The 25,575-nt window shown below is 47.1% G+C and overlaps 1 protein-coding gene across 3 annotated transcripts in view; it reads left to right on the top strand.

Annotated features, from left to right (window-relative positions):
• Positions 1–24,929, top strand: part of SLC35C1 (solute carrier family 35 member C1) — a 29,850-nt gene extending 4,921 nt beyond the window's left edge. The window contains exons 1-3 of one of the 3 annotated variants that reach the window (XM_077461986.1): positions 12,316–12,428; positions 12,594–13,108; positions 20,553–24,929. In XM_077461986.1, coding sequence (XP_077318112.1) covers positions 12,331–12,428; positions 12,594–13,108; positions 20,553–21,118 — 1,179 coding nt within the window. In that variant the 5' untranslated portion in view covers positions 12,316–12,330 and the 3' untranslated portion in view covers positions 21,119–24,929. Of the gene's footprint in view, positions 1–12,315; positions 12,447–12,593; positions 13,109–20,552 lie in introns of those variants that run through there. The other 2 variants (XM_077462001.1, XM_077461994.1) reach the window with 2 other exon arrangements.
• Positions 24,930–25,575: the final 646 nt, after the last annotated feature.

The following is a 25,575-nucleotide window of genomic DNA, read 5'->3' as shown; positions in this document are numbered from 1 at the left end:
GATTCCAAAAATTGTTTATAGACATATACATGGTCTACTGATCACATGTGTTGAATTCCTCCGAGATCCATGCCTCATTCATTTTTAGAAATGTGAGGTAGTTAACACTGTGGTGAGCTAGGCGAGTACGCTTATCGGTCACAATCCCCCCTGCTGCGCTGAACGTCCTTTCGGACAGGACACTGGATGAGGGGCAAGCCAACAGTTCGATTGCAAATTGGGCAAGCTCTGGCCAGAGGTCAAGCCTGCCCACCCAGTAGTCTAGGGGTTCATCACTCCTCAGAGCGTCCACATCGGCCGTTAACCCAATGTAGTCGGACACCTGACGGTCTAGGCGTTCCCTGATGCTGGATCCGGATGACACCTGTCGATGGGTCGGCTGAAAGAATGACCTCATATCCGAAGTCACCAACACATCTTCAAACCGGCCTCTTCTTGCAGGCGCTGTTGGATTGGTACCCGCAAATCCTTCTCTGGGAGTGGGAATTGCTCCTCTGCCAGCGCACGCAAAAGCAGAATGCAGCATTTCTCGAAGCAAGGCCTGGAAGTGCTGCATTCTGACAGCCCTCTGCGACGGCGGTAACATTTCCGCCATTTTGTGTTTGTACCGGGGGTCTAAGTACGTTGCCACCCAGTACTGGTCCTTGACCCTCATGCTTTTTATACGGGGGTCCCTATTAAAACACTGGAGCATGAAGGCCCCCATTTGCACTAAAGTGGAAGCGGTGTGGTGGCCTGGCTCCTGCTCATCATCCAGGATAATGTCGTCCTCTTCATTCTCCTCTCCCCATCCTCGCACAACAGGGATCCCAGAAAGGTTTAAAGCATGCTCTTCTTGCTCCTGCTCATCCGCCCCGGCACCATCCTCCTCTGACTCCTCATCAGACTCCTGTTGTTGACTTGTCTCAGATAGAGTAGCCCCCCCTGGGAATTCATCCAGCATTGCGACTTCCTCATCTTCCCGCTCCTGCTCCTCCACAGCCTGATCAATGACACGACGCAATGCACGCTCCAGAAAGAAGGCATAAGGTACCATGTCACTGATGGCGCCATGGCTGCGACTGACCAGTTTGGTGATCTCCTCAAATGGCCGCAGAAGTCTGCATGTGTCGCGCATGAGCAGCCACTGGCGCGGTGAAAAAAAACCCAGCTCCCCAGAACCGTTTCTTTCGCAGAGTTCATACAGGTAGACGTTAACTGCACGTTTCTGCTGGAGCAGCCTATCAAGCATATAGAAGGTTGAGTTCCATCGCGTCGGGCAATCGCAAATAAGACGTCTGACCGGCAGATGGTGTCGCCGCTGAATGTCAGCAAGGCGAGCCATGGCCGTGTAAGATCTTCTGAAATGGGCCGAGATTTTCCTTGCCTGCCGCAAGATGTCCTGGACCCCAGGGTATTTGACAAGGAATCGCTGCACGACCAAGTTTAAGACGTGTGCCATGCACGGCACGTGCGTGATTTTGCCCTGTTTCAATGCGCTAAGCAGATTGGCACCGTTGTCACACACCACTTTACCAACTGTCAAATTGAGCGGTGTTAGCCACTCATCTGCCTGTGAACGCAAAGCTGAAAGGAGTGCCGGGCCAGTGTGGCTCTTTGCTTCCAGGCACAACAGACGCAGCACGGCATGGCAACGTCTCACCTGGCATGTGGAATAGGTTCTGGGGAGCTTGGGCGGTGCAGTGGAAGAGACGCTAGCAGCGGAAAAGGAGGAGGCAGCTGAGGAGGAGAGGGAGGAGGATGGAGTAGGAGGAGGAGAAGAAGAGTCAGGCCTGCATGCAATCCGTGGCGGTAAAACCAAATCTACACGGGTGCCACGGGTTACATGCTTGACGGCCGTCAGAAGGTTCACCCAGTGGGCAGTAAAACTGATATACCTTCCCTGCCCGTGTTTGCTAGACCACGTGTCTGTGGTCAGATGTATCTTGGCACCGACACTGTGTGCCAGAGATACATTCACTTGCCGCTGAACATGGCCATATAGCTCTGGGATGCCCTTCTCTGAGAAATACTTCCTTCCTGGGACCTTCCATTGTGGTGTTCCAATGGCCACAAATTTGCGAAAGGCCTCCGAGTCCACCAGTTTATATGGCAGTAGTTGGCGGGCTATGAGTTCTGACAAGCCAGCCGCCAACCGTTGGGCAAGAGGGTTATCCGGCGTCATCATTTTTTTACGCTCAAACATTAGGCCCACGGAAGCCTGCCTTTTTGCAGAAAAATGTGAGCTTGGCGTGATGGAAGGTGGAGTGGAGGACAATTGTGAGGAGAGAGGAGAAGGAGAAGTAGAAGACGAGGCTGGACGGTGAGAGCCTGCAGTGTGGCTTTGTGTGTTCCGTTGCTCCCACTGGGCTCGGTGATGGCTGCTCATGTGCCTTCTTAAGGCGGTCGTCCCTAGGTGAGTATTGGGCTTACCGCGACTAACGCGTTGACTGCAAAGATTGCAGATGGCAACGCTATTGTCAGCAGCGGACACGTTAAAAAAAGCCCACACTGCGGAGCCATGTGCCGGTGTCCTGGGAGCGCCAGATGTGACCGTACATGGTCGATGACTCGCTCCTGATACATTTGCAGTCTGCTTTGTCCCTGCTGTGCAATGTAAGTCATTGCTGCTTCTCCTCCCTATCTGCTGGTCCATATCTCCCTCTGAACTCCCCTCCTCTTCCTCTCTTGTGGGCACCCACGTGACATCACTAGACACGTCATCATCAACGTCACCTTCCCCACCGCTATAAGTAGAGTAGGCAGCAACACCGGGGACCAACCTCCTCCTTGGGCTGATCTGGGTACTGGCGTCAGACTGCTGAGTAGCGCTTGTTGCTACCTCCTCTTCCTGATCCAATACCAAGAGTGGCTGCGCATCAGAAATGTCCTCTTGATATGGATCGGAAAATAATTCCAGTGACTCAAGCGGAAGGTATGTGGTGGTGGTGGTGGTGGTCGTGTTGTTGGTGGTAGTGTCTTTGGGGGTGCACATAGCAGAGAGTGAAGAAGAGGGTGCAGATCGAGAGGATGAGGAGGGTGCAGAAGAGTAAGGCTGAGCGAGCCACTCAACCAAGTCTGGTGCATCCTTTAAAGTAATTGAACGCACCTTCTGCAACTTCCCACTTTGGCTCAAGCCTGTTGCTCCTGCCCTACCCCTACCACCCCTGCGGAAGGGCCTGCCTCTTCCTCTGCATGTCATTTTTTAAATGACCCTGTGACAAAACTCTTAGTCCCTATACCGCTGAAGGACTGCTGCAGTATAGGTGAGCGGTCAGCAGTGGTGCACGTCAACCCTATCTATTGTGGACCTATAGCGGTCCTTACAGAACAGCAGACTGTACCGCACTCAAGCCTATGTACCGTAGCACCCTATACCAAGTTACCAGTCCTTATAAGAACTTTTGTGGACCAAGCAGGTTGTGTATTAGTGTTTAGCAGACTGTACGTCAGTCCCTATACCGCTGAAGGACTGCTGCAGTATAGGGCAGCGGTCAGCAGTGGTGCACGTCAACCCTATCTATTGTGGACCGATAGCGGTCCTTACAGAACAGCAGACTGTACCGCACTCAAGCCTATGTACCGTAGCACCCTATACCAAGTTACCAGTCCTTATAAGAACTTTTGTGGACCAAGCAGGTTGTGTATTAGTGTTTAGCAGACTGTACGTCAGTCCCTATACCGCTGAAGGACTGCTGCAGTATAGGGCAGCGGTCAGCAGTGGTGCACGTCAACCCTATCTATTGTGGACCGATAGCGGTCCTTACAGAACAGCAGACTGTACCGCACTCAAGCCTATGTACCGTAGCACCCTATACCAAGTTACCAGTCCTTATAAGAACTTTTGTGGAACAAGCAGGTTGTGTGTTAGTGATTAGCAGACTGTACGTCAGTCCCTATACCAATGAAGGACTGCTGCAGTATAGGGCAGCGGTCAGCAGTAGTGCACGGCAACCCTATGTATTGTGGACCGATAGCGGTCCTTACAGAACAGCAGACTGTACTGCACTCAGGCCTATGTACCGTAGCACCCTATACCAAGTTACCAGTCCTTATAAGAACTTTTGTGGACCAAGCAGGTTGTGTGTTAGTGTTTAGCAGACTGTGCGTCAGTCCCTATACCGCTGAAGGACTGCTGCAGTATAGGGCAGCGGTCAGCAGTAGTGCACGGCAACCCTATGTATTGTGGACCGATAGCGGTCCTTACAGAACAGCAGACTGTAACGCACTCAGGCCTATGTACCGTAGCACCCTATACCAAGTTACCAGTCCTTATAAGAACTTTTGTGGACCAAGCAGGTTGTGTGTTAGTGATTAGCAGACTGTACGTCAGTCCCTATACCAATGAAGGACTGCTGCAGTATAGGGCAGCGGTCAGCAGTAGTGCACGGCAACCCTATGTATTGTGGACCGATAGCGGTCCTTACAGAACAGCAGACTGTAACGCACTCAGGCCTATGTACCGTAGCACCCTATACCAAGTTACCAGTCCTTATAAAAACTTTTGTGGACCAAGCAGGTTGTGTGTTAGTGTTTAGCAGACTGTGCGTCAGTCCCTATACCGCTGAAGGACTGCTGCAGTATAGGGCAGCGGTCAGCAGTGGTGCACGTCAACCCTATCTATTGTGGACCGATAGCGGTCCTTACAGAACAGCAGACTGTACCGCACTCAAGCCTATGTACCGTAGCACCCTATACCAAGTTACCAGTCCTTATAAGAACTTTTGTGGACCAAGCAGGTTGTGTATTAGTGTTTAGCAGACTGTACGTCAGTCCCTATACCGCTGAAGGACTGCTGCAGTATAGGGCAGCGGTCAGCAGTGGTGCACGTCAACCCTATCTATTGTGGACCGATAGCGGTCCTTACAGAACAGCAGACTGTAACGCACTCAGGCCTATGTACCGTAGCACCCTATACCAAGTTACCAGTCCTTATAAGAACTTTTGTGGACCAAGCAGGTTGTGTGTTAGTGATTAGCAGACTGTACGTCAGTCCCTATACCAATGAAGGACTGCTGCAGTATAGGGCAGCGGTCAGCAGTAGTGCACGGCAACCCTATGTATTGTGGACCGATAGCGGTCCTTACAGAACAGCAGACTGTAACGCACTCAGGCCTATGTACCGTAGCACCCTATACCAAGTTACCAGTCCTTATAAAAACTTTTGTGGACCAAGCAGGTTGTGTGTTAGTGTTTAGCAGACTGTGCGTCAGTCCCTATACCGCTGAAGGACTGCTGCAGTATAGGGCAGCGGTCAGCAGTGGTGCACGTCAACCCTATCTATTGTGGACCGATAGCGGTCCTTACAGAACAGCAGACTGTACCGCACTCAAGCCTATGTACCGTAGCACCCTATACCAAGTTACCAGTCCTTATAAGAACTTTTGTGGACCAAGCAGGTTGTGTATTAGTGTTTAGCAGACTGTACGTCAGTCCCTATACCGCTGAAGGACTGCTGCAGTATAGGGCAGCGGTCAGCAGTGGTGCACGTCAACCCTATCTATTGTGGACCGATAGCGGTCCTTACAGAACAGCAGACTGTACCGCACTCAAGCCTATGTACCGTAGCACCCTATACCAAGTTACCAGTCCTTATAAGAACTTTTGTGGAACAAGCAGGTTGTGTGTTAGTGATTAGCAGACTGTACGTCAGTCCCTATACCAATGAAGGACTGCTGCAGTATAGGGCAGCGGTCAGCAGTAGTGCACGGCAACCCTATGTATTGTGGACCGATAGCGGTCCTTACAGAACAGCAGACTGTAACGCACTCAGGCCTATGTACCGTAGCACCCTATACCAAGTTACCAGTCCTTATAAGAACTTTTGTGGACCAAGCAGGTTGTGTGTTAGTGATTAGCAGACTGTACGTCAGTCCCTATACCAATGAAGGACTGCTGCAGTATAGGGCAGCGGTCAGCAGTAGTGCACGGCAACCCTATGTATTGTGGACCGATAGCGGTCCTTACAGAACAGCAGACTGTACTGCACTCAGGCCTATGTACCGTAGCACCCTATACCAAGTTACCAGTCCTTATAAAAACTTTTGTGGACCAAGCAGGTTGTGTGTTAGTGTTTAGCAGACTGTGCGTCAGTCCCTATACCGCTGAAGGACTGCTGCAGTATAGGGCAGCGGTCAGCAGTAGTGCACGGCAACCCTATGTATTGTGGACCGATAGCGGTCCTTACAGAACAGCAGACTGTAACGCACTCAGGCCTATGTACCGTAGCACCCTATACCAAGTTACCAGTCCTTATAAGAACTTTTGTGGACCAAGCAGGTTGTGTGTTAGTGATTAGCAGACTGTACGTCAGTCCCTATACCAATGAAGGACTGCTGCAGTATAGGGCAGCGGTCAGCAGTAGTGCACGGCAACCCTATGTATTGTGGACCGATAGCGGTCCTTACAGAACAGCAGACTGTACCGCACCCAAGCCTATGTACCGTAGCACCCTAGACAGACCAAGTTACCAGTCCTGATAAAGAGCTTTGTGGAACAAGTGAGTTGTGAATGATTAGCAGACTGCAGCAGAAGGGCAGCAGTCAAGTATAATATTCTTTCTATATTTGGAAGAAAGAATATTATACGTGTACAAGCCTATTACCGTACCACTGATACCAGTCCTGAAAAGAACCTTTGTGGAACTAATAGTAACAGCAAGTCTTTAAAATTATCCTCACTGCCTGACACACTGCTTCCTGCCTGTCCCTATACAAATTGGCAAAAAAGAGTAGGCTGGAACGATTAGCTGGAACAGCTCTTTTGTGGACCTGATAGTAACAGCTAATGATGATGATGATGATGATGATGAAGAAAGACTAATCTGGCTGAGCTGTCCCTAAAATAGCAGCATACAGCGCTCTGTCCCTTTATCTAAACTGACAAAAGAAACTCAGGCTGCTGACCTAACACCTATACCAGTCCTGAAAAGAACTTTTGTGTACCAAATAGCTAGCGTTTTCTCTGTCCCTACTCCACACAGGATCCTTTCCCTACAGTGACAGAAGAAAGAATGTAAAATGGCCACCGGATCGGGTGTATTTATAGGTTAGGGGGAATGTCCAAGTGTCCATGAGCTGTCATGTCTCAATTGGTTGTCCTGTAACACATGATAAACGTGTCACGAAAGGTTAAAGTTCTTGTATACATTAAACACGTAAGTCCGCCGGGGCGAACGACGGAAAAAGGCGTTCGAACCCGCGGACGGCGAAAGTCGGAAATTCGCCGCGAAACGACCGCCGGGCGAACCGTTCGGCCATCACTATTCCTAAAGTCATAATGTGCTAGTATACTAGCACGCTATGTGAAACTTACCTTAAAACAAAGCTGTTCCAGCTCCACAGCCACTTCCATTTTCTCTGTTGCTTCCGGTTTTGCGGGTTCCGGCTCTGTGATTGGCTGGAGCCGAGATGACGTCACTCCCGCGTATGCACGTTCACGGCACAGGACTCGGAAGGAATGTCACCTGTGGCCGTTCCTTCAAAACGCATGCGCCAGTGATGTTACTGGCTGCATGTAATGTAAATATCCCCTAAACGGTACACGTTTAGAAGATATTTACACTACCTATAAATAAGCCTTATTATAGGCTTATTTATAGGTAAATGTCAGCAGAGGGAGTTTACTTCCTCTTTAACTTGTATGGAAATTCTCAAACAACAAAGGCAAATGTAGTTATGTACTAGCATAGTAGCAGAGTAAATGATGTAGCATCTGTGACCTTTACAGCCTGTCACCAGCTACGGTCAATTATTTCTGTACAATTACTGTATACACTGAACGCCACCGGGCCAGTTAGAAAGCTTCACGTGCTTCGCGCATGCGCAGCAGGGAACCGGCTGTGAAGCTAAAAGGCTTTACTGCTGGTTTTCCTTACCACAGATGGCGGTGGTAGCACCCGAGAGCCGATCGGAAAATCGGCTGGGGTGCCAACATCGCAGAATCGATGGAAAGGTAATTGTCCTAATATTAAAAGTCAGCAAGCTACAGTAGTTTCTACTACAATGATGTTTTAATAAACTACATATTCATTTCTGGAATTTGAGAGGCTGTTATCAATTTATGGAATATGAGAGACTGTCGGGTTTTCCTACATTTATTTTAATTGGAATATACACCTGGATCCAAGAGGGAACAGCAGGCCCATGACATCCCTTCAGAGCCCTGTGCGGTAAACAGTGACTCCCACACGCATGCATGGGTGTGATGTCATCATGGCTCGGCCACTCAAAGTATCGCAGCCCGTGAACCCAGAACGAAGACCAGGTGAAGATGGAAGCCCTGTCAGGGGTGAAAGCATGCTGCTGTAGTGCTTTGTTTCCAGGTAAGTCTTTCATAATGTGCTAGTATGCATTGCATAATAGCACATTATGACTTTACCTTGCAGGGGGAAGATTTTTTTTTTTTAACTTTACTTCCACTTTAACAGCCTAAAGCAGAATGCCAGATATTAGATTTTTTAGAAAAGCTACATTGTTCCAACTTTAAACAATGTAAGTAAGCATCCATATCAGATTGGATCCCTGGAGAAACAAAGAATCCACGTAGTAATCACTGCCACTACATTGATCGCTGCTTTTCTCTAAATCCCCTACCAAGTGGCTAACCTTCTGCAGGGCCGTCTTTAATTTTCATTGGGCCCTAGGCAAACATTTTCTTGGGCCCCCCCCCCCCCCCCTTCCATTCTGAGACATACAAAAAATAGCAGGTAGACTCAAAATCAGTTTACTGCAGCAGATCACGCAGTGATTGCAATTGTTTGCCAGAGGTTACAGCCTATCCTTACTGCTCGCTGGCCCGTTGCTAGAGGTTACAACACATAATTTCTGCTTGCCGATTGGTTGCTAAAGGTTAATGCACATCATTACCACTTACTGATTGGCTGCTAGAGATTAAAGCAGATCACTACTGTTCGCTGATTGGTTGCTACAGGCTAATACACATCATTACCTCTCACTGAGCAGGGGAGCAATCCTAAATAATTGAGCAAGTAAAGGGGCACATTAATACACATACTACAGGAGAGTGTCAGAGAGTGCAGACATACTACAGGAGAGGTTCAGAGACTGCAGACATACTGCAGGAGACAATCGGAGACTGCGGACATACGGCAGGAGGCAATCGGAGACTGGCGACATACTGCAGGAGACAATCAGAAACTGGCGACATACTGCAGGAGACAGAGACTGGAGACATATTACAGGAGACAATCAGAGACTGCAGACATACTGCAGGAGACAATCAGAGACTGCGAACATGCTACAGGTGATGGTCAGAAAACTTTTAGCAACGCACAGCTTGACAGTTGAATAACACAGCTCAGGGTTTAAGCAGTCAGGCATTTTATGGGTGCAAGGACATACCTGAGCAACCAAACTCACTACATACATTTAAAGGTATGTGGGCGGGGCTTCCATTCTCTGATCTCACTACAACAGGGAGCTCCACTGATGCTTTGTAGGGGGGCCCCGTTACCCGTGAATTGGGGCCCCAATGAAGGTTTTGCAGCGTGCACAGAGGCTGTATTCCCGTGCTAGCCAGCTGAGAGGGGGCGGGGCCGGGAGCTCCACTGACGCTCTGACCCCGCCCCCGTGCAGCCTGTATGCTCGGAACAGAGCGGCTGTAGTGAGAGCCAGTGATCGGAGTGGGAGCGTCAGTGGAGCTCCCGGCCCCGCCCCCTCTATACTGGCTGGGGAATACAGAGGTCCAGGGGCGGGGCCGGGAGCTCCACTGACACTCCCACTCCGATCACTGGCTCTCACTACAGCCGCTCTGTTCTGAGCATACAGGCTGCAGGGGGGCGGGGTCAGAGCGTCAGTGGAGCTCCCAGCCCCGCCCCCTCTCAGCTGGCTAGCACGGGAATACAGCCTCCCGTCCGTGTCCTCTGCGCACTCTGCAAAACCTTCATTGGGGCCCCAATTTGCGGGTAGCAGTGCGGGCCCCCCTACAAACATTGGGCCCAGGGCAGGTGCCCCGTTTGCCCTGCGCTAAAGATGACCCTGCCCTTCTGTATAGTGAACACAGGCGGTTGCCCACTTGGGGGTCATTTGCTCCAAGCAGGTACCATTCACAGACCACCTTGCATTTTTCTCAATGAATGCAAAGTGTCATTTGACTGGACTTGGCGGAGATCGTGATGTCACCTCTTTACCTTGTTCAATCAGAGCACGCCTTACATTGGTTACATCTAAACAGCTTCTGTGCTTGTCGATCTGTACAGGCTGATGTCTGATCTCAAACCCCTGTGAATAGCCATTGCAGAAAAATACTGATTCTCTGAGGTGTATGGCCTTAGCTGGCCAAAGGAGTCCTTAAAAGTGGAACTAAAGGCAAAAAAAATATTGCAGACTGGCACCTAGTGGGATGCAGCCCATTGGAGCAGAGGTAGGTATCTCTGACTTTAGTTACTCTTTTGGTACAAAATATGTAGGCAAAAGACACACCCTCAGTTATGCAGACCACAAAGCGGAACTAAACCCTCCTATACTTTATAGCCAAGGAAGCTGCCATCTTAGACTCTGCAGTTGCCATGGTGCTGCACATGTGATCAGCCATTGGATGGCTTGACAGTTTGGCTGAGAACACAAGCAAAAGTGACAGTTATTATTCATGGAATGCCCTTAGGGCCAGTTCACACCATAAAAACACAGTCGGGATGCGTTCCAGGTGCTTTTCTGCATGCACGTTTTTAATGCGTTCCAAAGCGTTTTTGATGCAGTCCAATTCTCCCCCCCCCCCCCCTTCTTTTTTCTTAACCTTAAGGTGCAATACAGTCAGTTCCGGTCAGTTTCTACACCAGAAACTGAGCGGAAACTGACCAGAAACTGACTGCATGTTGTGAACTAGAGTCAATGGAATACCAATGGAAAACGCTGTGCATGCATTTTTAGTGCAGAAAAAAAGTGCACGGAACTGCGTCTGCTGTGAACTGGCCCTAAATAAGGACAAGTGTGTTTCAGTATGTTTTTGGTGCATTTAGGTGCATTCCAGTGGATTTTTGATGCGTTTTACAGCATTCCAGTACAGTCGAGTGCAGAAAAAATGCAGCATGTTCTACTTTTTTTTCTGTAACTGGAACGCACTGTAAATGTAAGCACTGGTGTGAACTATGCCATTGAAAACCATATAACCTACTTTCCATGTGTTTATTATTTTTCGCTTAAAGAGGAAGTAAACCCTGATGGGTTTACTTCCTCTTTGATTCCCTGCAAAGGTAAAGCATTGCATAGTAGTCCATTATGTGTCACTTACCTGACACAGGAGCCAGCGACGTCACCGCTGTCCCCTGTAGTCCGGAGCATCCATCTTCTCGGTGGGTCTCCATGGGTCTCGCTGCTCCGTGGCTGTCATTCGACGAAGCTGCGATTACATCACTCCCGCACATGGGAGCCGCCACTCGCGGTATATCACCGTTGACATCGGCGTGCTCAGTGCGCCTGCGCGCCGCTGTCTACGGCGCATGCGCCGTAGACAGTGGTGCCTGTATTTTGGCAAATATCTCCTAAACCTACACGGTATTTCTTGGACCTACAGGTAAGCCTTAATCTAGGCTTACCTGTAGGTCAAAGTGGTTTGTAAGGGTTTACAACCACTTTAATAGTCGCAAGTAGAAATTGAATAGGTAACTAAAGTCACGAAAATTCTCGTACGACAGAAAAAAAGATCGAAAGTGATGTCATGTGTTGTATTGTATTTTTGGACGACAACTATACTGACTAAACGAAAATCGTACAATCTGGTATCGTATGAGGAAAACTTTTGTGTTTGTCCGATCGAATAATATTGTATGAACTGTCCTGATTGGCTCTCGAAAGTAGTGTACACACAATCCGAAAATCTTACAATTCTTCCTCAGACGACCGTTTTCTTACGATATTCGGATCGTGTGTACGGGCCATAACATGGCGGCTTCTTTGGCTCTGTGAAGGATAGGAGGGTTTAGTTCCGCTTTAATACAGCTAAATGTATTTGCTTTTTTTTCTCATGCCTTCTATTTCCTCATACTAGCTTGTTAGAATTGAAAATACAATAAATGAGTGCCTATATAAAATGTTTAGTACAATTTTATAAGGCGCTTGATAGTTTAATAATGCTTGTATATAAGGGACTTGGTCATAGGGACACCCCCTCCAAATGAGGGACAGTTGGGAGTTATGTTGTTGTCACCCTAGGTCTAGGACAAGGACCACCAGGTGAAAATAAATGAATAAAAGCCTAAAGAAGGGAGAAAATTAAGCAGCTACGTATTCAAGGACTATTATCCTGCAATATTTTTTATTTTGGTTCTGTGATTTTACTTTCCTTTACGACTAGCCACCAAAAACATGGCCGCCGTTGCTGCGTGGAGGCGACATGCGACGTCATCTCTGTGCGCCAAACCCGGAAGCAAGTTGCGGGTTGTCAGTAGAAATAAGTGTCCGGGGGAGGGCGCTCACGTGTTGGGTGTCTCGGTAGGTGTCGGGGGTTGGGTGAGGAGGATTGACTTTCTTCTCTGCTGCTTCTTCTACTTTGTATGGCTGAGCTGCCGCCGTGTTTGCTGTCTGCTCTCCTCCTTCTTCTCCCTCCTCTATGTAAGTCCCATGTGTGCTGACCTTGCCTGTGTTCACCATGTACAGGACTCTGAAACGCTCCAGCATCCTGAGGATGGCGCTGGAAGGGGAAGGAGAGATGGAGAAGGGGGCCCGGGAGCCCTTCCTGATCAAATCGCTGAAGATCGCCATGGTGGTCACTCTCTATTGGTTTGTCTCCATCACCATGGTCTTCCTCAACAAGTACCTGCTGGACAGCCCATCCCTCAAGCTGGACGCCCCGCTCTTCGTCACCTTCTACCAGTGTGTGGTCACCGTCCTCCTGTGTAAGACCCTCAGCCTGCTTACCCTGGTCATCCCCACCAACGTGCTGGAGTTCCCCTCCATACGCTTCGACCTCAAAGTCCTGCGCAGCGTGCTGCCCCTCTCCATCGTCTTCATCGGTATGATCACCTTCAACAACCTGTGCCTCAAGCACCTCGGGGTGGCCTTCTACACAGTGGGCCGGTGCCTCAGTACCGTCTTCAACGTCCTGCTGTCCTACATCATGTTGAAACAGACCACGTCCCTCTACGCCCTGCTGTCCTGTGGGGTCATCCTTGGTAAGCCTTGCCGCAAGAGCTCACGTTTTTGTTTTGTTTTTTTGTATATCTTAAAGCGTGCATAAAGATGAAGGTTTTGTAGGGGTTAGAACCTCTGTTGGGTTTTTGTTTTTGTCAATGTTGGGTGTTCTAATACCTTTTTAACACCAGGACTATCTGCCCTGGTGACCATTTGGTGACAGGACTCTGTCTTGGTGACCATTGGCATCCAACATTTTGAGGTTTCAGTGCATCAGGAAATCTTCCAACGGGAGGCTTTTTGCCCCTGGTGACCATTATGGCAACGGAAACCTATTTGACCCCCCCACCCCGTCCGTGACCATTATGGCAACAGGAGTGTTTTTAGCTCCCCCGGTGACCATTATTGCAACTGGAGCCTATTTGCAACCCCTCCCCCCCCCCCCCCCCCGTCCCCGTCTCCGTCTGTGACCATTATGGCAACAGGAGCCTATTTGCCCCACCCCCCGGTGACCATTATGGCAACGGGAGCCTTTGTAGCGCCCCCGGTGACCATTATAGCAACGGGAGCCTTTGTAGCGCCCCCGGTGACCATTATAGCAACGGGAGCCTTTGTAGCGCCCCCGGTGACCATTATGGCAATGGGACTCTTTGTATAAAGTTAAATATCTGTGCTAACCCAACTATAACAAGTGATAGGGAGACAAGTGCTGCTGCTCAAGATAGGCTGAATACTCAAATAATAGTAAATGTGTATGAGATAAAGGAACCTTTGCCCCGTGACCATTTTGGCAAAGTGAACCCTTTGCCCCGATGACCATTGGCATCCAACATTTTGAGGTGTCGATGCAACAGGAAATCTTCCAACAGGGCCATTCTTTTGCAGTGACATTTCTCAAAGAGAGCTTTTCCCTTGCTTTGAGAACTCCTTTTAACTTCCTGTTATGCCTTTTTAAACAGGAAGTGAATGAAACTCGTCCTAAAGAGATACAGGAAGGGGTGGGGGTTCTAGAGATGTAAAGCTATTGGTGTTCCTGCTGAGAAACTTCACCTCAATTTTGTTCTGGTGACCATTGTAACTGGGACAGAAAGCAATAGGAACTTTACAGGAAGAACTCTTTATTTTTTCAAAGCAATCCCATCTGAACAAATGTGTCCCCATTGGAGGATTTCTTCTCTATTCCTGTGAGGCTGTCAACTGTCATCAGGACAATAGAGTGTGAATCTTCAGGGACAGGCAGCAGTAACAACCCAACGTTTTTTTTACTCTTTAAGTTTTGGCTTCAGATATACTTCAGCGGTTTGCTCCAGTCTAAGCTAAAAATGAATCCTTGGAATGTATACAGAGGAGATACTCTAGCTGCTTAGGACTTCAGGTTTTCATCCAGGCTTAGCTGTCGTGCACAAGGACACCTCTGCGGAGTTTGATGGTAATAATGATGGCTGGTCACCTTTTAAGGTTTGGGCGCAGAGTTTAAAGCTGACCAGTCTCTCTGTGTGCCGACTCGCCTATCTAATATACCCTGTTTTCCCGAAAATAAGACCTAGTGTGATTGTCGGTGATGGCTGCAATATAAGCTCTACCCCCCAAATAAGCCCTAGTTAAAGTGGTGTTGCCACAAAAAAAAGAAGCTTAAAATTCATAAAAAAATTGAAAGAAAATAAATAAATGGGGGGGGGGGGGGTTTACTCGCATCTAAATGCCTGTTGCTAGGGGGTCCCTGGTAGTCTTCCTTCTTCAATGCCCGGGCTGGTGACATCACTTCCCCTCGCGCTGCACAGTCATCTGGGACCTGTCACTTGTCCCAGATGACTGTGTGGCGTATCACAGTGCCCGGCGCTGCTTACGCATGCGCAGTGGTTGCCCGGCTGTGAAGCCAAAGCCGGGTGCCCACAGTAAGAATGCCGGCGCCATGAGGGGGGGGGGGGGGCTTCATTCTCCCGCATTGCTGGACCCTGGGACAGGTAAGTGTCCGATTTATTAAAAGTCAGCAGCTGCAGTATTTGTAGCTGCTGACTTTTTTACATTTATTTTTATTTTTTATTTTTTTTAGGGGCCACCCCACTTTTAAAGTCCTTGTAGGTCTTATTTTCGGGGAAACAGGGTAGGGCCTATTTGGAGGGTAGGGCTTAAATTGCAGCCGTCACCAACAATCATGCTAGGTCTTATTTTCGGGGAAACTGGATATCTGCTATACGGGTTCTACAGCATTCATTCAATGCCCTGCCCGTCGTTCAGTTGGTAGTTCAAGTAGAAGCAAAGTTCATTGCTGGGGTGAATTTTTATTGCTGGTTCCAGACACCTTTCACTGCGGCCCCCACCATCGTCCTCTCCTGTGCTTGTCAGTTGGGGGGGGGGGGGGGGTTTGTTAGCACCCGATGGGGAATGCTAGCAGCACTGTATGCCAGCTGTTTATTTTTTTATTATCTGCTTTCCTGTTGTATATGTTTCCTCACCTCCTGTCTTGTGAAATGTTGTCTTCAGATCAGAAAGTGAGGTGAAATCTCTGAGCACCGGAAAGCAGTAAAACCTGACAGGGCTTCTAACCCTACTCTATTCAAAACTAAAAAAGTGTTTTGGATATACACTATATTGTCAAAAGTATTGGGACACCTACCTGCACATGCTCTTTAATGGTGTACATAGGGTTCAATATTGAGTTGGCCCACCCTTTGCAGCTATAACAGCTTCGAGTCTTCTGAGAAGACTGTCCACAAGGTTTAGTAGTGTGTCTATGTGGGAAAGGCAAATAATTAATGAACAAAATGTCTACTAACATACAAATGTAGCTCAGTGCCAACTGTAGGCACAGCTCTCTGCAAACATGTAATAATATAAAAAAAAAATAGGCTCATCCCTTCAGGATGCAAATAATTAAACTACCTGGTTTAACCACTTAAGCCCCGGACCTATTTTCAGCTAAAGGACCAAGCCCCTCTTTGCTATTCGGCACTGCGTCACTTTAAGTGACAATTGTCGTCCTTTTTTTTTTTCCCCACAAATAGAGATTTCTTTTGGTGATTATTTGATCACCTCTGCGGTTTTTAGCGACAATTTAAAAAAAATGCAAAAATATTTTGCTATAATAAATATCCCCAAAAAAATATATCAAAATTTTTTTTTTTTCCTCAGTTTAGACCGATATTCTTCTACATATTTTTGGTAAAAAAAAATCGCAATTAGCGATTGGTTTTCGCAAAAGTTATAGTGTTTACAATATAGGGGATAGTTTTATAGCCTTTTTATTCATATACTTTTTTTATTTTTATTTTTTTATTGTGACATCGGACATTTTTGACACATTTTTGGGACCATTGTCATTTTATACAGCAATCAGTGCTATTTAAAGCAGAGCTCCACCCTAAAGTGGAACTTCCGCTCATTGGGACCCTCCGGCGCCACAATTGGCACCTTTTCAGGGGGGAGGGGGGTGCAGATACCTGTATAGTACAGGTATTTGCGCCCACTTCCGGCATAGATATCCGCAGAATCTGCGCATATTTACGCCACTTCCTGCGGGTCCCCCGCTATCTGCTGGGAAACACGCGGATCCCAGAGACAGTGGGGACCATCCTTATTATGCATGCGCAGCAGGGAACCAGGAAGTGAAGCCGTAAGGCTCCACTTCCTGATTCCCATACCCAAGATGGCGGCGGCAGCACCCGAGAGCCGAAATCGCAGGCGCGCTGGGCGGGTAAGTGTCCTTATTTTAAAAGTCAGCAGCTGCAGTATTTGTAGCAGCTGACTTAAAAAAAAAAAAAAAAGCGGCGGAACTCCCGCTTTAAATGCACTGATTCCTGTGTAAATGACACTGGAAGTGAAGGAGTTAACCACTAGGGGGCAGTATAGGTGTTATGTATGACGTTATGTGTGTGGTGTGGGTGTTTTTTTAATTGTAGGGGGCCGTGGCCTGGCATGTGACGTCACTGATCATCCTTCCCTATAAAAGGGAAGAGACGATTGGTGACAGCCACACTAGAAAGTACGGGGAGAGGTTTGTTTACACAGACCTCTCCTCGTTCTTCAGCTCTGTGCCCCGATTGCGGGACACCAGCGGCGATCGCCGCTGGTCCTGCGGTCACGGAACTCAAGACCAAGTCGGGAGCACGCGCTGCTAGCGGCGCACTCCCGACCTATGGCTGGGCACTTAAAAAGCAACGTACCGGTACGTGCTTGTGCCCAGCTGCGCCATTCTGCCCACGTATTTGTGCAGGAGGCGGTCCTTAATTGGTTAAGTTGGCATTGATGGAAGATTCTGTTTAAAGCAGAAGCAAGAAGAGCTTCCGCTAATGGCAGAAAAACTATGTGGGGTACATTCTAGTTTGCTACTTTCACACGCGGGTGGGCGTAGGCGGTATTTTTAGTGATGCTGCTATTTAGCTGCTAGCGGAAGGGCTTCGAAAAAAGGGTTAAAACCGTTGCAGCAGTGCTGCCCCATTGATTTCAATGGGCAGGGGCACTCCTACAGTGCTGCTTGCAGGATTTTTACCATCCTGCAAGCACACCGCTCCAGTGTGAAAGCACTCGGGCTTTCACACTGGAAAGACAGGAGAGGCGCTTTACAGGCGCTATATTTTAGTGTGTATGGCCTCAGTGTGAAAGTAGCCTAAACCTAAAGCAGATCAAACAAAGTCACCGAAATCATGGGAATGCAATTCCAAAAGTTTTCAATCTTCCTAAATCTGCATCTTTCTTTCAGGGACTAATCGGGGCCGATTCTATGCCTGAATTCTGTCCTGAAACTGAGCCAAAGACACACAGCGTTTTTGTGCAGTGCGCTCTGCAGCCGCAATGGAAATATGTGAGCCGGCTCCATAGGGAGCCAGTCACATTCTACTGCTATGTGAATTTAGATGCGGGGAAACCCACATCTAATCCGCATAGGTGTGAACCCGGCCTCAAGGAATCCCTGATGATCCCTGCTTGTTCTGGCACTTTCTGTTTATAGGGTAACTACACTGTGCTACCAAAAGTATTGGGACACCTGCCTTTACACGCACAAGAACTGTAATGGCATCCCAGTCTAATGCCTTGTACACACAATCGGACATTCCGACCACAAAATCCATCAGATTTTTTCCAACGGATTTTGGGCCAAACTTGTCTTGCATACATACGGTCGCACAAAGTTGTCAGAATTTCTGATAGTTCTAAACGAGGTGACGTCAAACACGTATGTCAGGACTATAAATGGGCCTGTAGTCAATCGCTTTCGTCTCTTAGTTTATTCTGAGCATGCGTGGCACTTCGTCCATTTGGAATTGTCTACACATGATCGGAATTTTTGCGATCGGATTTAGTTGATGGAAAATTTTAGATTTTGCTCTCAACCTTTTGTGCGATGGAAAAAGTCAAATGGAGCCCACGGTTGGATTTTCCGATGGCATGATCCGATTGCACGTTTTCCGTCGGAAAATCCAACCGCGTGTATGGAGCATTGGTCCGTAGGGTTCAATATTGAGTTGGCCCGCTCTTTGCAGCTATAGCAGCTTCAACTCTTCTGGGAAGGCTGTCCACAAGGTTTAGGAGTGTGTCTATGGGAATGCTTGACCATTCTTTCAGAAGCACATTTGTGAGGTCAGGCATTGATGTTGGATGAGAAGGCCTGGCTCACAACCTCTGCTCTTCATTCATCCCAAAGGTTTTCTATCAGGTTGAGGTCAGGATATTTTTTCACCACAGTGATGACCACTCAGATTGGCTTTGCACACTGTGGGGAAGCTTTACTAAAGCTGGTGCAGCTGTGCATAGTAGCCAATCAACTTCTCCCTTTTTTGCTTGTTCAATAAGCTTTGACAATAAAACCCAGAAGCTGATTGGCTGTTATACACAGCTGCACCAGATTCTGTGTGCATCAGTTTAGGGTCTGCAAACTTAAATCTCATGTTGACTCGGTTCACAGCCACTTACCAAGGAAACTGTTTGCCTGAGAGGGATTTCTGAACTTCTAAACAGTACTCCAGAAACAAACATCCATCTGTTTTCTTAGTTTTTATTTTTATTTATTTATTAATTTTTCTTTAACAACTTAAGGTCCGCCCTATAGCGGTTTTACAGCACCCCTTCGTCTCCTTACAGTACCCCTTACTCATTCACATAGGGTGGGGGGCTGGCATCTGGGGGGCCCCCTTATTAAAGGGGGCTCCCGGATTCCGATAAGCCCCCCCCGCCCGCAGACCCCGACAACCAACGGCCAGGGTTGTCAGGAAGAGGCCCTTGTCCTCATCAACATGGGGACAAGGTGCTTTGGGGTGGGGGGGGGCCGCACCCCAAAGCTCTCATTCACTTACATAGATTTTTACATGTAGCGCGTCTTGAGGCGACCTGAAGTCTGGTCCTGAGTTGCCCCTGTGTGAACGGGCTCTAATTTTTTTTTATTTTTTTATTTTTTTTGACAAAAAGTGTCAATGTCCACTGCAATATCACAGTCCTGCTATAAGTTGCAGATTGCTGCAATTACTAGTTTAAAAAAAATAGAATAAAAAAAATCCCATGGTTTGTAGATGGTAGAACTTTTGCACAAACCAATCAATATGCGCTTATTGAGTTTTTTTTTTTTTTTTTTTTTTTTTTTTTTTTTTTAATCGCAGAGGTGATCAATTATCACCAAAAGAAAGCTCTATTTGTGGGGTAAAAAAAGGACATGGATTTTATTTTGGTACGGCGTTGCTTGACTGCGCAATTGTCAGTTAAAGTTATGCAATGCTGTATTGCAAAAAAAAACGGTCTGGTCATGAAAGGGGTTGTAAACCCTCAAGCTTTTTCACCTGCTGACTTTTAATACTCGGGCACTCACCTGTCCCACGGTCCACTGCTGCGGGCATACGAAGCCCCGCCCCTCTCCATGGCATCTGCATTCTTACTGTTGGCGCCTGGCTGTCCCTTCAAATGTGGCATGTCAGGGGATCTCCATCACTTAAAGCGGAAGTTCCATTTTTGGGTGGAGCTCCGCTTTAATGCATTCTATGCATTAAGGTGAAAAACCTTGTGTCATGTAGCAGCCCCCTTTTTTTTTTTTTTTTTTTTTTTTTTAACCTGAGCCCCGTAATTCCCGCGATGGGAATGAGCACACCAGCTCAGGCTGGTGTCTTGTGTCCTGATTGGATTGATTGATAGCGGCGCAACCATTGGCTCCCGCTGCTGTCAGTCAAATCCAATGATTAGGGGACAGGACTCGGGAGCGTGCCTGCACGGGTGTCCCGAAGGAGAGCGCTTCTCTGATGGGGCACTCGAGAAGAGAAGGAACCACCACCGCCGCTGATGGGCCCCAGAAGAGGAGGATCGGGGCCACTCTGTGCACAACCAACTGCACAGAGGAGGTAAGTGTGTATGTATGTGGGAGTTTTTTTTTTTTTTTTTTTTTTTTTTTTTTTTTTAAGAAAAGTAATATTGATTGCCTTAGCACAGTTTCATTGTTTCAAGCTTGTATTAACATTTTAGTGATTCGATTTTTACATGTCTTTCATTACTGTCTTGCCTCCACAGGTGGCTTTTGCCTCGGCATAGACCAAGAGGATGCGGAAGGCACCTTGTCCTGGGCTGGAATATTTTATGGCGTCCTGGCCAGCCTGTGTGTTTCCCTGAATGCCATTTACACCAAAAAGGTCCTTCCTGCTGTTGATGGCAGCATCTGGCGCCTGACCTTCTACAACAATGTCAATGCTTGCATCCTCTTCCTGCCCCTGCTGCTGGTGTTCGGCGAGGTCGGCACCCTCGTAGCATTTGACAAGCTGGACTCTTTGCACTTTTGGGGTATGATGACTCTGGGGGGGGTTTTTGGCTTTGCTATAGGGTACGTCACAGGACTACAGATTAAATTCACCAGTCCCTTAACTCACAACATCTCTGGAACGGCAAAGGCTTGTGCTCAGACTGTGCTGGCCATTATTTACTACCAGCAGGTGAAGACTGTGTTATGGTGGACCAGTAATATCATGGTACTTGGAGGCTCTTTCTCTTACACATGGGTGAAGGGTATGGAGATGAAGAAGACACAAGATCAGCCTGTGCAGACTAATAGTACTGAGGAAAAAAGCCCTGCTGGGGTTTAATAGTCCATCGTTCAGACTGAATATGGACCAATGGATATCAGACTAGTGAGCATCAAATGTGAAAAATTCTGCAGCCATCTATGAACAGCTTAAAAGTTGTCATGCTATAGGGCTTCTAAAGCCTGCCCATCTGTAACATCTACCTAAACCATAATGACGTTCTATTTAAAGGGTCAGCTCCCCATACTGGTCATACAGTATTGAGTTCACTCAACTGTGCTGAAAATCCTGCCAGCTTCATACGTTTTAGGGTTGCAGCAACGAGGGCCCATTCACACCATTTTGCAAGTTATAACTTGTGTTACTGTGCGTGGTCATTATGCACTGCAAATGTATGGTGAGTTGCAATGCAATCTTATTTATATTCGTGCAATCTAGTGCAAAAGATCTGTGCGGTTTTCATGCCTTAACGAACCTCCACACCTGAAAATGTTTGCGTCAAAGTAAATACTATATGGTGCGAATGATCCATGAGGTGTTCTCTGCATGGTTTCTGGCTCCACTGAGCCCAGTAGAAGGTTGTCACTCTTTTGATTCTATAGGAAAGGTGTAATCCCAAATAGGAAATGGGTTAAAGTGGTTGTAAAGGGAGTTCAATGCAGAAGGTAAAAAAACAAACGCCTGCATTGAACTCCCTTTGCATTGCCGCCGCCCTCCCCCCATCCCCCCCCCCCCCCCCCCCCCATCCTACACAGCATGGGTGAACTATTCATTTTTGTCTGGGGGATTAGTGAAAGCTTATACTCGCTCCACCTGCAAACAGCGCTCCCCCATGATCCAGCGTGAACTGTTCCTGATGTACTCACGTCCAGTGCAGGTCTATGGGTGTGATGACATCAGGAACAGTCCACCTTGCTAGACTGAAGGGGGTGGGGGTTTCAGAGAATTGGGTAAGTATATCTCTGTTCTCCAGTCACCGCTATCCTAAACTTCCATTAAGGGACACTGGAACTCTCTAACCTTCAGTTTGTACCGCCACCTACAGGAGGATTAGACACGGACAAAAACTGTAGGCCAGCCTTGGGTAACCTCTCCTACTAGCATGCCTCCATCTTACACTAGTGTCCTAGGAGGATGGATATCTACTCCTTCAGCTTTACCTTGAGGAAAATTAATTTATTTTAACTAGCGCCCTTTTTTTCTTCCTGCTTTTCATGTTTTTTTTTTGTTTTGTTTTTTTGTTTATTTAATCAAGACTGTTAGCTGTCGCTGGTAGAGCTTGCCTCCTTCATTGCAGCTCTCCAGCATGGCCATCCTCGGCCAGGATTTTGAAGTGACGCATCGGACTCCACGTGGCTGGACTTTGGTGTAGGGTTCTATCCAGACGTTTATCTGGTGAAAGTTGGCTGTAGAGGTCTGGCATTGATTCAGCACTTGCCCTGTTTCTGAAGACTCCCTTTTTGAGTAAGCAGTAGGAACTACTTCAGTTATGTAGGTTGCTGGGCACCTTTACCATTCTCAGTTTGCTGCTGTTGAGGGAACAGTCAGTCTGTTAGACAAGGTGGCTTTGACTGTCCAGAAGTTTGGACGGATCCTGAATCTTCAGAAACTAACATTCATCAATGAGACCCTAAGCCCCTGTACACACGGTCGGAGATTTCGACAACCAAATCCGTCGGATTTTGTCCGTCGGATGTTGTTCGAAACTGTTGCATACACACGGTCGGACTAAGTTGTCGAAAAATCCGATCATTCAGAACGTGATGACGTAATTTCGTTACGACGGGACTATGTTCAGGCTAGTAGCCAATAGCTTTGATGTAGGAATTTGATCTGAGCATGCGTGGCACTTGGTCCGATCAAAATTCTCTACACATGATCGGAGTATGTCCGATCAAACCAGTTGGTCGGGGAAATATTTCCAACATGTTGAAACATTGGGTCTGACGGATATTCCGTCAGAATCAGTCCAATGCATACCACACACAGTCGGATTATCCAACGACACGGTCCGATAGGACACATTCTGACGGATTCTCCGACCGTGTGTACAAGGGCTAAGTCTTGCAGCGATGAGAGGTAGATAGGCTTCTTATGCACCGTGTGCTGATGACCTCATCCATTGGCAGGTTTTCAGTGACATCAGGGAGGTGGGTGGGCCAGGTTTTGTAATTGAAGGTGTTCCTGGGAAGGGCACCTCCCACCTCATTTATATACATGTCTTACCTGTGCTCCCTGGCAGATTTGTGTTTCTCCACAGCCAGTGCTGAGTCCGGCTCTGTTGGCAACACAAGATATTTTTGACATTGCTCCCCAAGATCATGCAACCACGATCCAGCCCACGCCGTTCACAGGGGAAGCAGGTTGTGTGCTCCTCAATACCAAAAATGCTGGGTATTCTTACTAGCTGCAGATGCAAGGGGAGCACAGGTAATGCAAGTATAAGTGGGCTGGAGAATGATGTTCTTAGCCTTACAGGGACAAGGTGACATTGGGGGTCATTTCCTAAAGCTGGAGCGTGCAATATTTGGTACAGCTCTGCATAGAAACCAATCGGCTTCCAGGTTTGTTTGTCAAAGCTTGATTGACCAAGCTGAAGTTGGGAGATGATTGGCTTCCATGCACAGCTGCATCAGATTTGCTACTCTACAGTTTTAGTAAATATCCCCCTTTTTTGTCGTCTTTTAAGTTGGTGTATGAGGACACTGCACCGAAAATCCCGGCAAGGCTTCCTGGTCAGACAGAAAAATTATTGCTGGCTATGAAAGGCCTCAGCGGTCACTCTGAGTAAAAAACATTCCTGTAGTTTTTAATGGTGGAGAGTTGACCAAATTCTGAAGCTTAGAGGATTAATAATATGTATATTAACTGATCTAAACCAGATGCCTAGAATAAGATGGTGGTGGCCACTATGCATTCAGGTCATTTGCAGTCAGTACACTGTCTGTCCTCATTATTTACAGCAGGGACATGCTCAGGAGGAGTCATCTGGAACTCCTAATCTTTTTAGTTATTCTACATGTGCCTGACTGTTTGTCATGAGGACCCTATATACTGGATTGTTCTTCCAAAGAAAGAGATTCTGAGGGTTTCTGATATTGGTGTTGTGTTCTGTTACACACTAAGATGTATATAATGTTTAGCTGTTCTTTAAATAAATCATGATGAACTCCAGGTACAAAAAAAAAAACTTGCCTTTTTCCATATATTTCTCAACGGCCACAAAGGATATAAATCCACTTTGTGTTCCCCAAATGTATTTACAAACCCCAGATATTACCTTGTAAAAGTAGCAGTGTCGGTAGCTTCTGCAGAAAGCGGATCTGTGGGAGGGATCCAGCAGGCTCCACCCATCACAGGCTTCCTTCAGAAAACGACAGGAGGGGGCGGAGACAAGACCAGTCTCCCTGCATAAGGAGGGAAAATAGCAGTGAGCGGTCATTATTACAGGAAGCTCCTCCACAGAGGTCCATTTTTGTACTGGATTACTGCACAGATCTGGAAGAAATACACAAAGCGCACCAAGATTCAAGGAAGAATACACAGGACTCTTGTACTTAGAAAATATTTACCGATCCTGGAGATCAGCTTTAAGCAATCCTGAAAATTAAATATTTTTGTATAGATAACATTATTTGTTACATGTCTCCTGTTAAAAATATAGTTGAAATCATTTAGCAGATGTTCGTATTTGTTGAGATCGCCAATGGGTTGATGTCGATGATTTTTTTACCAACTTTACAGTTCTACTTAATCGTACAGAACATTAGATTTGAATACAATACTGTTAATACTGTGTTTTTACAATCCTATTTAATTGTATCTATGTTTTGATTTACCGGTAAATACAATATTTGTTAATATGCTGAAATCACTTATTTCTTGTAAAAATGATCCTAAAATTTGTGTATGGCATAAATGGGAGGAATCATATTAATGACCTTAATGTAGCATCATTCTGAAATTCAGGGCATTGTGTATACAGTCCAAGGGCAAGAAAGCACAGCCATTATTCATGGCGGGCGCGTGTCTCATTTTACTTTTCTTGCACTTTAGACAAATCTAATTGAGAGTTTCGTACTGTCTATGGCCGGCTTTACTTCCTGTTTCTATACACGCACCAATAAGGGACCCCCCCCCCCTTCCTCTCCAATCAAATTCCAGCTGCACCAGATTTTGCATGTTCCCGTTTTAGTAAATAACCCCCCACTGTCAGTCTCTCTCATCTGGGGAGATTCACACACTCTTTGTCTTGGTGAATGGTGACCATCGTCATTGGATGCGAGGGAGAGTCCAAAATTATGAGTTGCTACTTATTTTAGTGAATGAGTTGAAGATTCACTTTGAAAATATTCAGTCATGTGTAAATGAATTGGTAAAAATATATATTTTTTGCTCACATGTGATTGGACAGTTGGAGTCTGTACAATTCCACCTTTTATTCACTTTTTGTGCTTGAGCACCGGAAAACCACAGATATTTACAAGGACATACAGAAAACGATTGTTTTCTATGTG

Source organism: Lithobates pipiens, unplaced genomic scaffold, assembly GCF_037356315.1.
Source record: "Lithobates pipiens isolate NorthernLeopardFrog02 unplaced genomic scaffold, aLitPip1_a1.2 Scaffold_10, whole genome shotgun sequence".
Taxonomy (NCBI): Eukaryota; Metazoa; Chordata; class Amphibia; order Anura; family Ranidae; genus Lithobates; species Lithobates pipiens.
The sequence above is the reverse complement of the archived record's forward strand: the minus strand, read 5'-3'. Positions and strand labels throughout refer to the sequence as shown.